Here is a 17,931-nt window from a genome sequence, read left to right on the forward strand (position 1 = left end):
GGTGGTGGGGTTGAAACAAGAGATAAGGGTGTGTGTGTGTGCATGCATGTATGTGTATGTGTAGGGACTTGAGCCCTCCCATCCTAAATGGTCCCCTAACGTGGACAGGGATGGTTTATGGAAGACAGGATGCTGCTCCACCATGTGGTCATGGTTCTGACCCCAGCTCCACACTCATCATCTCTGAGCTCATCTGAACTTCTGACTCCCACGCTTCCCCTGACATTGCTCACTGACTAGACACGTTCTGTAAATAGGAACTGATTTAAATTTGGAGTTGTTGTTCATAAGCCACGTACTCAAAATTTAAAAGGTTACATCTGTTAGGAAATTTTGAGTTGTGGTGAATAAGGACATAATTCTTATTACCACCCATGGTTTCCTTTTAACCAGGATTGCATTGTCTTAAACTGGAACATCCATTTTTTTGTCTTCCCCTGTAGGATGACTTCTGTTGAATTTTTGTGTTTGTGCGTCTCCCCTCATCTCCTCTCACCTGAAATTTTATTATTTTAATTTTATTAAAGTATAGGAACCAAACTGGATACAAAATTCTCAGTGTACTTGGATAATTATTTTGTTAGTTTACTTTTAAAAAATTCTGGGAGTGGGGAAAACAGGTAAGATTGCATTTAGAATGATTGTGTAAAACACTGTAAGTCTACTTTCAAAGCACAAGAGATGTTTGGAGTGCCAGTGAGAGCTAAGTGCATTTTGAAAATATTTGTTCTCATAACCTTTTCCCTGTTACAGAAGTCAGAGAGCTTACTTCGGCTAAATCATCTGACTAAAGAGAGAACTTTAGATTAGATGTAGGTTAAGTCCAGTTGTCAAAGGAGGCCCCAGTTGAAAGGAAAGCACCACGATGGTTTGTAACATCAAGAAAGCCGGTCTCTAGTGTGTCATAAGCAGCTGTGTGAAGACAGAAGTGACACGTTGGAGGCTGAAAGTTGTGCATACATCTGATAAAGCATTTACTGCTACAAAAATATTCAAGGGGTTTAGAAATGATTTTCTCAGGTGGTGCCAGTGGTAAAGAATCCACCTGGTGATGCAGGAGACACAGGAGACATAGGTTTGATCCCTGGTTGAAGAAGATCCCCTGGAGAAGGAAATGGCAAACCACTCCAGTATTCTTGCCTGGGAAATCCCATGAACAGAGGAGCCTGGTGGGCTACAGTCCACAGGGTCTCAAAAAAGTCAGACATGACTGAGAACGCACTACTGTATTTTGTATGGGAAATGGTTAACATTTGGACCCAATATTGCTTTAGCAGAAGAGTTAAAGATAATAAGAATGTGAAGTTAAACTCAGGGGCTTAACAGTTCTCTAAAGCTGTAATAGGGTCTGTGAGTTTTGTATGGTAATAGAGAGGTAGGTGATTGCTTTTGTCACTACAGTAGTGATCTATTTAAAAACATAACTATGGGGAGGAGGTGGAAAGGTATCTTCTCTTTGATCCACTTTTCCTTACCTTTGCCTTCACATTAGCTCAGGAACTGTTAACTCAGGAAGCACTCACTAGGCATTGGTGACATGACTCCAAGCTGTGAAAATTCCAGGCCTTCTTGGTGACAGCCAAGATTTTTTTCTTTGTTGGAAGAGGAGCAGGAGTCCTCAGGGAGTGGTCTGGAATGCCAGAGACCCTCCTCAAGGCTCTGAGAGTCTGATTCTCTTTAGCCTATTTGAGACTGAGGAAGAAATGGGAAAGTTGTCAGACAAGTTTTGGGCTTGAAGTACAGCAGAATTTCAGTGCAACGGAAATGACACTCTTGAATTGTGTTCTTTGATGGGATTTTCTTCTCCTGTGCAAGAGCTGAGCTTTTAGGAGAACCGTAGTGAAGGGGAGTGTGGACTTATGGGAATATTTGCAGGCATGCAGATACCCAGTAAGTTCAAGTTGGGGCTTTGTGGTTGGGGTAAGTATGCCCTTCTGACACCGCTCAGGGTATAAAAGATAATGTCACGATTAGATCTTCATCCGAATGAAACTACACTTTGGCCTTTTCAGAAGCTGCAGGCACTGCAGTCCCACAGTGTGATGAAGTCCAACCTGGGGTCCCTGCGGGATGAGGAGCCTGAGGAGCGACTCAGGCAGGCTCAGGAGCTCTGGGCTCTGAAGGAGAAGATGGAAATTCAGGTGAGCCAAGATCCCATGCCTTTCTTCCTGAACCAGGGAAGAAATGTGCTGTCTCCCAACAGAGTTTCTTGTTTTCACTCTGGTTTTAGGGTGGTTGCTGTTGTTTAGTCCCTTGGCCGTGTCTGACTCTTTGTGACCCCATGAACTGCAGCATGCCAGGCTTCCCTGTCCTTCATCTCCCAGAGTTTGCTCAAACTCATGTCCATTGAGTTGGTGATGCCATCCAACCATCTCATCCTTTGTTGTCCCCTTCTCCTGCCCTCAGTCTTTCATAGCATCAAGGTCTTTTCCAATGACTCAACTCTTCGAATCAGGTGGCCAAAGAATTGGAGTTTCAGCTTCACCATCAGTCCTTCCAGTGAACACCCAGGACTGATTTCCTTTAGGATGGACTGGTTGGATCTCCTTGCAGTCCAAAGGACTCTCAAGAGTCTTCTCCAACACCACAGTTCAGAAGCATCAATTCTTTAGTGCTCAGCCTTCTTTATGGTGCAACTCTCACATCCATACATTGACTATTGGAAAAACCATAGCTTTGACTGTTTGAACCTTTGTTGGCAAAGTGATTTAGGGAGATTAAAGACATCACAGTTCTATATTTCAGACCTTGTGCCAATTAATGAAAGCATAGAGTAGAGTTCTTAGGGTTCTCAGGTGTGGCTGGTGACATTCAAATGTGCAGTGTCAGATTTTCCAGGGAGTTTTTTGAAAATACATTCAGCCGTGTATCTTACTGGACACCATTGCCCTCACTGAGTCCAACCCAGTTGAAAACTATTCTTTGAAAGTATGACAGTCTCCTGGCTTTGAAGATATTTGGCATGGATCTAATGTTCAGTTCAGTCACTCAGTCGTGTCCGACTCTCTGTGACCCCATGAACCACAGCACACCAGGCCTCCCTGTCCATCACCAACTCCCGGAGTCTACTCAAACTCATGTCCATTGAGTCGGTGATACCATCCAGCCATCTCATCCTCTGTCGTCCCCTTCTCCTCCTGCCCCCAATCCCTCCCAGCATGAGGGTCTTTTCAAATGAGTCAGCTCTTCACATCAGGTGGCCAGTATTGGAGTTTCAGCTTCAACATCAGTCCTTCCAATGAACACCCAGGACTGATTTCCTTTAGGATGGACTGGTTGGATCTCCTTGCAGTCCAAGGGACTCTCAAGAGTCTTCTCCAACACCACAGTTCAAAAACATCAATTCTTTGGCGCTCAGCTTTCTTTGTAGTTCAACTCTCACATCCATACATGACCACTGAAAAAACCATAGCCTTGACTAGATGGACCTTTGTTGGCAAAGTAATGTCTCTGCTTTTTAATATGCTGTCTAAGTTGGTCATAACTTTCCTCCAAGGAGTAAGCGTCTTTTAATTTCATGGCTGCAATCACCATCTGCAGTGATTTTGGAGCCCCAAAAAATAAAGTCTGACACTGTTTCCCCATCTATTTGCCATGAAGTGATGGGACCAGATGCCATGATCTTATTTTCTGAATGTTGAGCTTGAAGCCAACTTTTTCACTCTCCTCTTTCACCTTCATCAAGAGGCTCTTTAGTTCTTCTTCACTTTCTGCCATAAGGGTGGTGTCATCTGCATATCTGAGGTTATTGATATTTCTCCCGGCAATCTTGATTTCAGCTTGTGCTTCTACCAGCCCAGCATTTCTCATGATGTACTCTGCATATAAATTAAATAAGCAGGGTGACAATATACAGCCTTGACATACTCCTTTCCCTATTTGGAACCAGTCTGTTGTTCCATGTCCAGTTCTAACTGTTGCTTCCTGACCTGTATACAGGTGTCTCAAGAGGCAGGTCAGGTGGTCTGGTATTCCCATCTCTTGAAGAATTTTCCCCACTCAAGTGAGATGAGTGCAATTGTGCAGGAGTTTGAGCATTCTTTGGCACTGCCTTTCTTTGGGATTGGAATGAAAACTGACCTTTTCCAGTCCTGTGGCCACTGCTGAGTTTTCCAAATTTGCTGGCATATTGGGTGCAGCACTTCCACAGCATCATCTTTTAGGATTTGGAATAGCTCAACTGGAATTCCATCACCTCCACTAGCTTTGTTTGTAGTATTGCTTTCTAAGGCCCACTTGACTTCACATTCCAGGATGTCTGGCTCTAGGTGAGTGATCACACCATCGTGATTATCTTGGTTGTGAAGATCTTTTTTGTAGTTCCTCTTTTGTTTTCTGCCATTAAAGTGGTATCATCTGCATATCTGAAGTTATTGATATCTGTCCCAGCAATCTTGATTCCAGCTTGTGAGTCATCCAACCTGGCATTTCTCATGATGTACTCTGCATATAAGTTAAATAAGCAGGGTGACAATATACAGCCTTGACGTACTCCTTTCCCAATTTTGAACCAGTCTGTTGTTCCATGTCTGGTTCTAACTGTTACTCTTGACCTGCATACAGGTTTCTCAGGAAGCAGGTAAAGTGTTGTGGTATTCCCATCTCATTAAGAATATTCCACAGTTTCTTGTGATCCACACACTCAAAGGCTTTTAGCATAGTCAATCAAGCAGAAGTAGATTTTTATTTTGGAATTCCCTTGCTTTTTCTATGATCCAGCATATACTGGCAATTTGATCTCTGGTTCCTCTGCCTTTTCTAAATCCAGCTTATACATCTGGAATTTCTTAGTTCATGTACTGCTGAAGCCTAGCTTGAAGGATTTTGAGCATAATATTGCTGGCATAGAAATGAGTGCAATTGTATGGTAATTTGAACAGTCTTTGGCGTTGTGTTTCTTTGGGATTTAAATGAAAACTGACCTTTTCCAGTCATAAAGCATCTTATAATTACAGCACTCTATTTTAAGCTGGAAACAACTTAACTTTGATTACATACAAATAGTCTACACTTTTCCTTCTCTTCCTCCACACCTTCTGGTGTCCACAAGCTAGCCAGTAGGATGTGAAGCTGGCGTTGAGATCTGTGTGCCAGCGCTGAAAACCGGTTCAGCTATGTCGATTCCCTCCGTTCTGGTGGAGTGAGACAGAAGTGGGCCTCCTGGGCAGCATCCTTCAAGCCCTGGGCAGTCAGGTGCTAGCTTGCACTCACTTTCCTTGTGGGAGAGACTGTGGGCTGAGGGGGTCTCTCTTAGCACCGAGCTGTGCTGTCTTGGGTGAGGGGTAACACAGGTAAGGTGAGACTATTCTTCCCCTCTTCAGTGTATCCACTCTTGGATTTTTTTGCTTCATCAAGGTGCTAGGACCTCTAGCTGCTTTCCCGAGCTCTCATAAAGGTATTCTCATCTGTGGGTATTTTGAGAACTGGAACCTACTAGTCCGTCATCTTGCTGACATCTCTTACATTTTTTAAGATGAAATCTTTGACCACCTAGAATTTGTTTTCATTTAAAATGTGAAATAAGGATACAAGTTCGTATTTTTTTGCAATCCAAGTTCAAGTAGTTAACTACTTGTTTGAACACCATTTGTCAATAATGCATCTTCCCCCAGAGTAGATTCCATTCCCCCCGCCCCACCCCTGCCCTGTATCTTTGGGCTTTCTAGTCTTTTCACTGCTCTGTCTGCCTACTCTGTGAGCCAGTACATTTTAATTCTTTTAGCTTTGTACTATATTTTAATATCTAGAGGGGCCCATTTGATAAGCATTTAATCTTTTTCAGAAAACAGAATGGAGAAGGAAAATGAAGGCACTGCAGGAAGAGCATGCAGCTCAGAAGAGAGAGGTAGGTCTCACTGGACTGTCTTGGGGAGCCTGGTTTCCCGTGACTTCCTCTCATCCTTCAGCTCCCCATCCTTTGCCCCCTGCCTTGAACTGGTTGGCAGATATTTTGTTGCTGATACGGTTCCCCATTGCTGACCCCCGTCAATACACAGAGGGGTCAGCTGCCCAGAGGGCTGCTTCCCTGGCTGGGAGCAGGAGCCTCAAGGCCTTCTCTTCTGAATCCAGCACATCCTTCTCCATGGATTCCTCTTCAGTGACTGCTTAAGGCTTTCTAAGTAGGGCTGTGCTATAAAACTCAGAGAATAGCCTGGTCATTCAGTGTTTGGGCCCTCCTTTGAAACCCCACCCAGGAGAGATCCGGGTGGTTGTGGACCTCAGTGATAGTTCAGGGGTAGCTCAAATGGAAGGGTTCAGACACTGAGACCAGTGGGGAGAGAGCAGTAGTCCTCAGGACAGAGAAACCAGCTTATATAAAAATGTCCCTGAGGAGAAGGCAAGTGGAAGAAGAAGCCAGTTAAGAAGAGCCCTAGGTTCTGCTTCAGAAAGCTCAGAAGGTAAAGGTGCTTAGATCTGAGTCTGGTGCATGATGGATGGCCCCCCATTCAAGTGGTTCCCCTCTGATAAGTTTATCTTTTTAAAAAAATCTTTATGTATTTATTTTTTGGTTGTTCCATGTGGCTTATGGGATCTTAGCGTCTCAACCACTGGACCACCAAGGAAGTCCCTGATAGGTTTATCTTATTATTTGAAAAATTAAAAAATGGGAAATGCATTCAAGTTTATTCCAAAGAGCAGAAGAACTATATTAAGGTACATGGAGTAGTCTCACTTCTGCTCCATTTCCATCTACCTATCCCCGACACCCACCCCACAGGTGACCACTTTTATTGCTTTCTTGTATTCTTCTAGAGGTTCTTTATGCAGAAATAAGTGGTGTCATTTTCTCTCTGCTCTTACATCAGACGTGGCTTGTAACCACATTTCCTTCGTCTTTTGTCTTCACCTAAAAGCACCCATTTGATGATTTTTGAATGACCTCAGCTTACCTGACTGTCCTTCCATGGGTTACACAGCTGACAGAGAGCCTTTGCCCTGAGCTTAGGGGCCTGCAGTCAATTCTCACTTCTCAGGTACCACTTAACATGTCCTCAAATAGGAAGGAAGTCAGTCTTGTTGGAAAGCTACTCGCCCAGGTCTGGAAACCCTCCACCTACTTCAGGTGAAGCTCCGGCCAGCGTTTGCCTGCAGGTGCAGGTCCTGCAGGTACTGAGCTCTCAGAGGTCCCTGCAGACATGTGACTGACCGGCCACCCTGTGCCACCAGCTGCAGAAGCAGAACGAGAGACTCCAGGCTACCCTGTCTCAGGATCAGAGGAAAGCAGCCGCCCAGGCCCAGCGCCAGATCCATGCCCTCCGCACCCAGCTCCAGGAACAAGCCAGGCTCATTGCCTCCCAGGAGGAGATGGTAGGCGTGTCCCTCCTCGTAGGCGTGTCCCTCCTCCCAGCCGGGACCTGGAGCCGTAGACCCCTTCCCTGTGAGGATCTCCTTAGAGTCTCTTGGACTTGTTGGCTCCCGTCTCATTAGTTAGGGTCTCTGAGGAGAGGGAAGAGTCTTCAGACTTGAGGGGCAGAAAGCGATGAGAATGACGTGACTGCTGTCCTTAGGGGCTGTGTTGGTGGGTTCACAGTACCAGCAGAGACCATGTGAATGCCAGCGCCTGGTTAATACTTTGCTTATTCCTCCATGTAAACCTCACTGCTGCCTTTCAAGGTAGACATTACCTTCTCCCCAGCTTCCTTTGACAGATGATGAGGCAGGCTGGAGAACTTAAGCACCTCGCTTGAGTCTACACAATGCATGTTATAAATGACAGGGGTGAGACTCAACCCTAGCCAGGTAGGTGGAATGCGAAGCCTGTGCTCCTTTTGCTGTGTTCTCAGACACCATTTCTTAACTAATTCCTTTTTCCTAAGTTAACAGCCTCTGAGGAGGTTGTTAGATAAGCTAGTATGACGAGAAGACATCACTTACTAAGCACCCTTCTTCTAAAACCACCCCTCTGACTCTTCATCTAATGTGGACCATTCTCTGCCCAGTTCGGGTGCAGCTCCCCGTTCTGAGCCCCAGGTCAGTGGAGACGTGTATCTGTCCCCAGCTGGGCCCTGCTGTGGCCTCAGGTCCTTGCCGTGAACCACCCTGCCCATAGCTTTCCTGGGCGGAACACCCACTGTCACTATCTAATCCACTGTTCCTCTCGCTATTTGTCCCTTTCTCTTCTTCCAGCTGTCAACATATCTAACCCACTTCCTTGCTGCTTTTCTTTTTTACTACTTCCCCTAACACATTTAGCTCTTCAAAGCTGTGGCTGCCTGGAGGTTTCCTCCTTTTGTTACCAGAATTCTTATTTATAGTTGTTTCAGTTAGGAACCCACTGGCTAAATATAACAGAATAGGTTAACCGGTGTTTATTTTTATTGTAACACCAAAAGAGGTCACACTTGATTTAGCAGCAACATTATGCCATTGGAATTCTAGACTGTTATTATTATTATTTTTTTAATTGCCGTCTTTAGCATATTCCCTGGTGGCTCAGATGGTAAAGAATCTGCCTGCTATGCGACAGACCCCAGTTTGATCTATGGGTCAGGAAGATCCCCTGGAGAAGAGAATGGCAACCCACTCCAGCATTCTTGCCTGGAGAATCCCATGGACAGAGGAGCCTCATGGGCTATAGTCCATGGGGTTGCAGTGTCAGAGACTGAGTGACCAACACTTTCATTTTCACTTTGGCATATTGACTTAGGCTTGACTCTGATAGTTGCAGAATGGCTGCCATAGCCCCAACCATCACAACCATATTCAATGGAGAAAGTTGATGAAAGGCTCTTCTCAAGGCTTCTACTTATATTTTACTAGTCAAAACTGTGGAAACTATAGTTGTGAGGGAGGTTAGAAAAGAAATAATTGGCTCTATACTTTCTAGGATAGAGGTAAGCAAAGGAGGAATAGAAATGGACGTTGGATGAATCATTCATCAGTAAGTGGTGGAAAGTGACTCAGGCCTAAGCCGAAGAGGAGATTTGTCATAAGGTTCAACAAGGTCTCTCAGAAAGCTCAAGGCAGCGGAACAGCTAAGTCTAGGAATAAATTGAATCCAGAGACATGAAATGTGGTCAAGTCATTGCTCTGTGATATGTCTCTGTTCCTTCTTCTGTAACTGTTTTGATTTTCCCTGTGAAGGTCAGCTTCTACTCCATGTCTGCCCCATGTGGCAAAAGAAACAAACAAAGAAAATAAAAACTCAAACCAGTTAGCTGCCCAGAGCTCTTGAGTTGACATGTTACCAATCCAGAATTCTCTGCCCAAACCTGGACAGTCAGCTATGGCTGTGGTGTGGGGGTCACAAAGTCACAAGGGGCTGTCCTTTCTGTGTCTATGTAAACCAAGGAAGAAGAGGCACTTCCTGGAAAAGAGGGGTTGAACAGAGAGTCAGTGGCTGTTCACATCATGCCCCCTTCCCCCCAGGGGGCACTCAGCTCAGAGCCCACATCTCCGGGGGGGCGCCTCCCTTGTCCTTGCTGAGGTTACTTGTGTGCTTGTGCCCCTCTGCTTGCATGGGGTTCCTGTCCTTCAGGCCACAGTCCCTCTCTGTAGAGGGGCCTTCTTGCCTCCCCACCATGGGAAAGTGGAGCATGGTGCCAACCTGATTACCACTGTTCAGTCTTGACGCCATGCCCTCACATCTGCACAGCAGGAGGTATGTTGTGGGGCCAGGGCAGAGTATTCTGAGCTCCAGCTCACAGTGGATGGTGTGGAAACACTGGCCGTCCCTTCTTTATAGAGCTAGGCAGCCCCACCGCTCACAGCAGAGCCCCGTGCTGCCTATAACCTGCTTTGTTCCATGTCTTTGCAGATGCAGGCCATGTCTCTCCGGAAGGTGGAGGGTAAGTCTGTTGTCTCAGACTCTCCTGTCTCCTGTCTGTCCTGCCTCTGGTCCCCTCTCCTGTCTCTGTCATGCTATACCAGTCAATGTACAGGATGAGGACGGTGGCAGCTGCTCAGGGACCTGTGGCATCAGGCTCTCTGGCTGGACAAGGGAGGGTGAGAAGATGCTTGTTTCCAGGACAGACAGGGCTCCAGCCCAGGTTCATGCTGAAGGCATTCTGTGCAGGTAGCAGGGTTTCTTGCCTGGCCTGCTCTTCTCTGTAGGACGGTGGAGACATGAGGTGGGGTTGGGGGTGAGAACCCTGGGCGGGAGGTGATGGATGGAGAGGCAGGGCTCATGAACAGGCTCTTTCTAATTCACCACAACTGTGATTCAGTTCCATCCAACTTTACCTTGTTTCCATCCTGCAGCAAGTTGACCCCAAATCTCTGTGAATATGCCTGTCTAGAGTCTGCCCTCCTCATCTTGCGTGCGTGCTTCTTAGTGTGCGTGTCTGACAGATGCAGGTGCTGATGTCTAAAGGGCGACAGTAACCTATGGGGGACCAGCCTGCTTGGAGGACCTAGCTAGCCCCTTGTGAAACCTTCCGACTCCATCCCACCTCTGCTGCCCTATGCCTGTAGCTTCCCTTCTGCCTTTTCTGGCAAACCCACACACCTTCCCAGCCTCTGCCTTGAGGTTAGATGTTTCTTTTGCAGTCTTGCAACCAGTTCGGAGAGGCGCCATTCTAAGGCTGTGATCTGAGTGCTGGGGCTGGGGTGTGTGCGTGTGTGCTCAGTTGCACAGTCACGTCCGACTCTTTGCGACCCCACCAGGCTCCTCTGTTCATGGAATTCTTCAGGCAAGAATACCGGAGTGGGTAGGCCATTTCCTACTCTAGGAGACCTTCCCAACCCAGGGATCGAACACGCATCTCTTGCATCTCCTGTATTGGCAAGCCAATTTTTTTTTTTTTTTTTTTTTTTTTACCACTGAGCCACCTGGGAAGCCCAGGGCTGGGGTGAGCCATTAATGAGAGCTGTGTGTCATAGACTTCAGATCCATTGTCTCAGCACTTTGTCCCCACACTTTAGTGTGGGGCGGGTATGACTGTCCACATTTTCTAGAAGAGGCACCTGAGGCTTAGAGAAGTTCAAGGGCTTCTGTCATGGGCAGCCAGTGAGGGACAGAGCTGGAATGTGGATTCTGATCTTGCTGCCTCCCAGGTCATGGTTGTGACCACTGCTTTGTCCTGCCCCTGTCTGCTAGAGGACCGACTCGAGTCCTTGCTGTCTCTGGCCTGCACTCACATGCTGTCCTGGCTCTTCTCTGAGGTGGGGGTGGGGCCCAAGGCCCTGGAGACACTAACTTCTGCTGCTCTCCTAAGGGATCTGTGAAGGCCCGAAGGCTGTGGATACAGATGAGGACTCTTCCGAGGAAGGTGAGGCTCCGATTTCTTCCCTGGGGGCTGCCCTCTTCATTGTTGAGTTTGTCTCTACTTAACTGGATCTGGCTGCCTGAATCTGGGTGCAGGGAACTAGGGATATGCGGTAAATATTTAACCACCCCGTGCTTGTCAGGCACGTGACATGAAGGCACACATGTGCAACCTCCTGGTTCTCCCTGGCTCAGAGAGGATCAGTGGCTTGCCCAGAGCCGCCTGCTGCGTCGCCCATCCCTGGTGCCCCCCCCACCGCCTCTCGCCTGGTATGACCCAGAGCAGTGGATGTGGCCTCACTGTGTGGGCTTAGGTGACCTTTGCAGTTTTCTTCTGCGTGGCGAGCATGCAGCAGGCAGATCACACCGGCCAACCTGATGTGCAGGAATCCTCCTCGGCGCCCTCTGCGGAGCCCTGGGAGCCTGCCACTATTATTCACTCTGTTCAGTGACTGACTCCGATTTGCAGAGCTCTCAACTGAATGTTTCCAGGGGATGCAAAGGAGAAGTGAAAAAAATAGACTCTCCTGGGTGAGTCGGGGAGGAGGAACTCCCAGGAAAGATCAGAGAGAGCTCACAGCCGGCCTGCTGACCAGGCTTGCACGCCCAGCCCGGCTGTGATGTGACAGTTCCAGAGTGACCCAACAGGTGAGCTGAGGAAAGGGTTTTATTTGTGTCACCAGAGAGTTCATCATGGGGCATTTTGTTGTTTTTTAATGTTTTAATTTTAACTTTTGAGGCAGTCATCTATGCTTTTGGCAGAAAAAGCAGAAGGGTGCACAGTAGGTCTCCCTCCTGCCAGGCCATCCAGTCTCCGCCCAGAGATTCTATTGTTAATGGTTTGTCACGTTTCTTTCCAGAGACACTTGGTGCAAACACAGGCACATACATGTATGCGTTCTTTTCCTTTTTCCTAAATGGGAGCACAGTATACATATTGTTCTATGGTTGTTTCTTAACCATATGGGGGGTCATTTCTTATCCCTTTATATAGAGCTGCTCCATTATTTTTTCAGGACTTCAAAGTACTCCATTGGATGGATGAACCAAAATTTAATCAGTCCCCTGCTACCCTCCCACCCCAGTGCATTTAACCTTGGAATATAGTAGTAAAAATAAGTTATACAGGTAACCCTGAGTAACACAAGGTCCACAGTGAGGATGAGCCAAATCCTCCAGTGGGGCACAGAGTTCTAGGAGGCGGTCACCGAGTGAGGGGGACCCCTCCCCACCTCCTCCACACCCCATCCTGTTGCAGGGAGGACCCAGACCTTGGTCAGACTCTGCTGTTCCTCTTCACTTGCTTTTCTATTCTTCTAGTGTCAGACCAGCAGAAGCAGCATCCCCTGGGAACTTGGCTAGAAATGCAGATTTTCAGATTCTCAAGTCCCAGGCTGCACAGACTGAATCAGAACTTCTGGGGCAGGGCCTAGCCATTTCTGTCTGCACCTGCCCTCCCAGGCACTCTGGTGCTTGCTCAAGTTTGAGGACCTCTGTGGGTCCCACAGCTCTCTGCAATGGTCGCACACTAAGAATCTCCTGGGCTGCTTGCAACTCTGGAGGAGCAACCGGCTGCCTGCTGCCTAGATCACCACACAGGGGGCAGGGCTTCGGGCAGCAGTAGTACACAGAGCTCCAACGCTGATTTCAATATACAGCCCAGTTGGGGCTCATGCCCTGTGCAGACTCAGCAGAGAATTGACCCTGGGGGCGAGGGAGGACCTATTAAAACACAGACTGCTGGGCTCCACCTCCTAACGTTTTGATTCAGTCCGGTTGAAGTGGTGGAGTAGGAAATGGCAACTTCCCTGGGGAATTCCATGGACAGAAGAGCCTGGTGGGCTACTGTCCATGGGTTGCAAAGAGTCAGACATGGCTGAGTGACTAACTCACACACAGGTTGGAGTGGGGATCTGAGAATCTGGGTTTTTAATAAGTGACAGGTGGCTGCCATGCCATGGCTTACACTACACTTTGAGAACCGCTGCTCTAGACCAATTGGTCTTCAGGCGTGGCTGTTGTTAGAAGATCTGGGAAGTTTCACAAATAGATCTTAAGGCCTGGGGCTAACCCTCCAAGATTCTGATGTGCTTAGCTTGGGATGGAGCCCAGGTGTTTCAAATAAGCAACCAAGGGATAAGATTACTACTTGACTTTGAGCTCCTTGAGGGTTTTCTTTCGTGTCCCCAGTGCTGGCCTGTTCACACTCATATTACTTGTCAGTAGGCTGGTCCACCTCTAACCACAGTGGCCCCTGGCATTAGACCTGAAGAGCACTTCTGGGAGGTCTTCCCTGACTCACCCTGGACAGCCCCTTTATAGCAGTAATCACATTGTATTTTAATTGCCTGTTTCGTTACCCTCTGGGTCAGTAGGTCTTCCCTGGTGGCTAAGCGGTAAAGAATCAGCCTGCAATGCAGGAGTTGCAGGAGACGCAGGTTTGATGCCTGGGTCGGGAAGATCCCTTGGAGGAGGGCATGGCAACCCACTCCAATATTCTTGTCTGGAGAATCTCATGGACAGAGGAGCCTGGTGGGCTACAGTCCATGGGTCGCAAAGAGTTGGTCATGCCTAAAGCGACTTAGCGTGCACGCACACTGGGTCAGCATTTCTTAAGGCGTTGGTCTGTGGGTCACCTCCATCAGAATCATCTGAGCAAGTAAAAATGCAGATTCCAGGGCCCTTCTCCAGATCCGTGGAATCAGACGCTGGAAGGTGGGGCCAGAGAATCTGTACTTTAAACCCATGCAATTCTATTGTGTATAGTTGGAGGGAGAACGCCTAATTTAGACAGTGGACTCGAGGGGAGCAGGCAGCTGTCTGTCCACAGTATATATGTGTATACATATATCATGAATGTGAATCAAATCATTATGCTGTGCATCTTAAATGTATACAGTGCAGTATGTAAATTATACTCAATAAATTTGGGTGGGGAGAGAGGGGAGGAAGAATGGAGCCCAGGGAACAAGCTGCTGTCGGGAGTTAGAAGCCCGAAAGCTCTGAGTGAACCAGGGACAGGACTGAGCCAGATCTTGAAGGTCCGGGGATGAGGATCTCAAAGGTGGGTGGAGGGTCTGTTGCCTAGATTCCCAGAGGAACAACCTGGGGATGGACCCTCAGGTGAGGTCAGTGGCCCTGGGTCATAGGCTGGAGACCATGATTCCTGGCTGGGTGCACTGGGGCTTTGGGAGCGGAGGTTCTGGGCACCCCAGCTGACCTTGGTGGTTGTCTTGTGCTGCAGAGCTGGAGGACTCTCACAGTGGACAGCAGAAGGTGCTGGAAGCCCTGAGGCGAAACCCCACCTTGCTGAAGCAGTTCAGGCCAGTCCTGGAGGACACCTTGGAGGAGAAGCTGGAAAGCATGGGGATAAAGAAAGTGAGTTCCGGTACCACCGTGGCAGGGCCGCACCTACCACTTGGACGCAGGGCGTTCTTAAACCAACAAAGGGTCAATTGTTCTTTATAGCGTAGGCTTATTCATCTCATTCGTTCTGGTGGGGCACCCTTGGTGTCCGGGAACATAAACCCACACAGCTGGCACTGTGATCTCTTCTGTTTCCTCTAGTGGCTTCCTGAGATGTCATCCCATGTCCTGACCTCTCCGTGCTCTCCACTTACTGGCTGCTTTCTCTGTGTCTCTACTGCTTTTTCTTTGTTGTCGTTCACATATTCAACAAATATTTATTGAGTACCTTTATGCTAACTGTTGTACTAGGTTCTGAGAAAACTGGAGAAGGAAATGGCAACCCACTCCAGTATTCTTGCTTGGAGAATTCCATGGACAGAGGAGCCTGGTGGGCTATAGTTTATGGGGTCACAGAGTCGGACACAACTGAAGTGACTTAGCACACACACATGCTGAGAATACAACGATGAATTAGAACTGAAAATTTTCTTCATGGAGTTTATAGATGGTAGGGAACTCAGATACTAAACAATGCTTTTCCAGAATTTAATAATTTAACATTGTGAAATGCTCTGCAAGTGAAGTATTGGATACTATAAGAATGAATAATAAGGGGATGTGCCTTAGTTTGAAGGTCCAGGTCTGATGGTGGACATTAAGTGGACAAGGGATTCCCTGGTGGCTCAGATGGTAAAGAATCCGCCTGCAATGCAGGAGACCTGGGTTTGATCCCTGGGTTGGGAAGATCCCCTGAAAGGAGTGGCAACCCACTCCAGTATTCTTGCCTGGAGAATTCCATGGACAGAGGAGCTGCCTGGCAGGCTACAGTCCATAGGGTTGCCAAAAAACTCAACTGAGTGACTAATACTTTCACTTTTCATATTGATATTATTTTGACAAATTACAATTAGATAGTCTTGGTGGAACTATTAAACAAGATGTCCCATCTTCTATTGGACAAAGGGACCGTATTTTCCGACAAGAGGAATTTCATTGGCTCACTCTGGCCTTTGGAGCGGTGAAGTGTCTATCATCAGTAGCACCCTTGGCCATGCCCACTCAGCAGGTGGCCGTGGGTGGAGCAGGCTCTGAAAGCCCTATCTGGTACAAATTAATATTTGAACACCATTGTTTTCTCATGCTCCTGTTCAACCAGAGTATGGATATTATCATTAAAGGCATCAATGAAATCCATGATTAAAAACACCCACCTTATTACTAAGGCAGCTGGAATATCACATCATTGAGGATACTTTGTGTATAGAGTAAAATAAGAAAAAAACCCAAACACCTAGGTTTAATTTATCAAAGATGCTCCTTAATCATTGACTTTTTTCAACTACCACTCAATCTAACTTTGGCCTTATGTTCAGACTTGATTAAAACATTTCTTCTAATCTTAAATTATTCCTCAAGGGTGGATGTCAAAAGCCCAAGAAACTTCCATTAAGTGTTGGAAGGGTGCCTGGCTTCGATTTTTTGCAGTTGATGTTTTCAACCATTGTCAGCCACGGAGGACAATGTTTCCGGCCAGATGATGATGCAAGCACAGAAAGGAGCAAGCGGCAGTCTCCCACAAGGATAGTGGAGAGGCACGTCCCATCTCAGCCTGTATGCTTGATGTTGATAGACCTGTGCGTAGCCCCTCTGCATCATCCCTCTGCTCATGCTTTGCTGGGGCTCCCAAGCCCTAGCCCACCTTGCTTTCAGCAGCCTGCTCGCCCTGCCCTGATGCTCAGCTCATCTCTCCCAGAGGCACCAGCACGGATCCCAGCGACTCCCAGGCCAGCAGCAGGTGTGAGAGGCCGAGGGAAGGAGGAGGGGAGCCCATCTCTGAAGGGGACCTCTGTGTCTTCCAGGATGCCAAGGGAATTCCCGCTCAGACCCTCAGACACCTGGAGTCCATCCTGCAAGCCCAGCGGGAGCAGAAGGCCAGGAGGTTTTCTGAGTTTCTGAGCCTGAGGGAGAAGCTCATTAAGGAAGCCACCAGCAGAGTCAAGGACAGACAGAGGGACTGGGCCCCGGTGTCCCAGCCAGAGGGCGAGGTGCCAGGTGAGCTGGCAAGAGGGCCTGCTTGGGACTGGGAGCTGGGAGGGTTCAGGCTTGTGTGGAGGAGGGATATAATCTCTGTCCTCATCGGGGTGTTGCTCATTGCTCAGAAGGTCCAGACAATAGGGCTCTTGCAGGTGGCTGAGTCCAAAAAGACCTCTGTTGGAAAAACAGGGTCTAGGGGTGGGGTGGTCACCTGGGTCCCTCAGGGAAGCAGAGGAGAACCAGGGCCATTGTCCCTGCTCAGACACAAGGCCTCCTCAGCAGCTCAGTTCTGCACTGTTTTGCTTGTTTGGACCACAGGCTGAACTTGGCTCCAACAGAGTATTGTCAGCACAGGGGCTGCAGATGGAAGCAAGGATCAATCAAATGGAATATTCTGCCCTAGAGCAGTGGGAGGGCATGAGAGGCTGGGCCAGTTCAGCAGGCAGACATATCCTCAGAGCTCAGACTCCTTCCCTGGGCGAGCCAGCTGCTTTGTCTCTGGGGGTTGTGACAAGGAAAGGCCCTGTGGTTCCTGTGGAAGACTGAAGTATGTGAGCGAGGACCCTCTGGTCTCTGTCCTCAAGGAACTTAGGGAGCAAGGGAATTGTGTCTTTGCACCGGAGCCCCCATCTCTAGAGGGGTCCCAGATCCTCATGCAGGGCAATGCCCTGGCTCCTTGCAGTCATGGGAGTATGTGGTCAGAGGAGGGTCACTTGTGTTATCTCCTCATGTCCAGGCAGACCCAACCTGAGCTCTTTGTGCAAAGGAAATTTCCAAAGTGTGGTCCACACATCTCTGGGAGGTATGCAAGATGATTTTAGTTATCTGTTATTTGGTACATGAATCAATAATTTTAAGATTTAATCTTTATTTTTCTTCATGTACATTGGAAAAATATTACTAACATAGCAACCCTGAAAGCTCCTGGAAATGATTACTTGGGTAAGTATAAAGTGGGAATTTTATGTTTAAAAGTGGTATCATTTTCTATAAAAATGTTACATAGAAAACAGGACAGTTGGTATGAGAATATGGTAAAAATTATATCAATGATCTGGGTAACTCTGTTCTATTTGGTTTAAACACCTGACCTTAAAATCTCTAAGGAAAGGATAGTTTTCAGTTTCACATAGAAAGAAATCTCAGACCGAAGGAAATTTGTCACAAAGCCCTCTGCCTCAAATGTTCCTTCATTCCTAATTTGTTTAATTTAGTGCAGTATTTACTGAGGTGCAGTATTTACCCTGGTTTGATTCCTGAGTCGGGAAGGTCTGCTGGAGAAA

General features: G+C 47.6%; 1 protein-coding gene across 9 annotated transcripts in view; it reads left to right on the forward strand.

The window, feature by feature from the left end:
• DZIP1L (DAZ interacting zinc finger protein 1 like) overlaps positions 1-17,931 on the forward strand; it is a 74,897-nt gene that overhangs the window by 33,572 nt on the left and 23,394 nt on the right. For 5 of the 9 annotated variants that reach the window (XM_044946779.2, XM_044946788.2, XM_044946784.2 and 2 more), the window contains 8 exons: positions 2,013-2,141; positions 5,783-5,845; positions 7,168-7,308; positions 9,758-9,788; positions 11,157-11,210; positions 14,451-14,584; positions 16,474-16,666; positions 17,558-17,590. In XM_044946779.2, coding sequence (XP_044802714.2) covers positions 2,013-2,141; positions 5,783-5,845; positions 7,168-7,308; positions 9,758-9,788; positions 11,157-11,210; positions 14,451-14,584; positions 16,474-16,666; positions 17,558-17,590 — 778 coding nt within the window. Of the gene's footprint in view, positions 1-2,012; positions 2,142-5,782; positions 5,846-7,167; positions 7,309-9,757; positions 9,789-11,156; positions 11,211-14,450; positions 14,585-16,473; positions 16,667-17,384; positions 17,513-17,557; positions 17,591-17,931 lie in introns of those variants that run through there. The other 4 variants (XM_044946794.2, XM_044946790.2, XM_044946808.2 and 1 more) reach the window with 3 other exon arrangements.

Source organism: Bubalus bubalis, chromosome 1 (assembly GCF_019923935.1).
Source record: "Bubalus bubalis isolate 160015118507 breed Murrah chromosome 1, NDDB_SH_1, whole genome shotgun sequence".
Taxonomy (NCBI): Eukaryota; Metazoa; Chordata; class Mammalia; order Artiodactyla; family Bovidae; genus Bubalus; species Bubalus bubalis.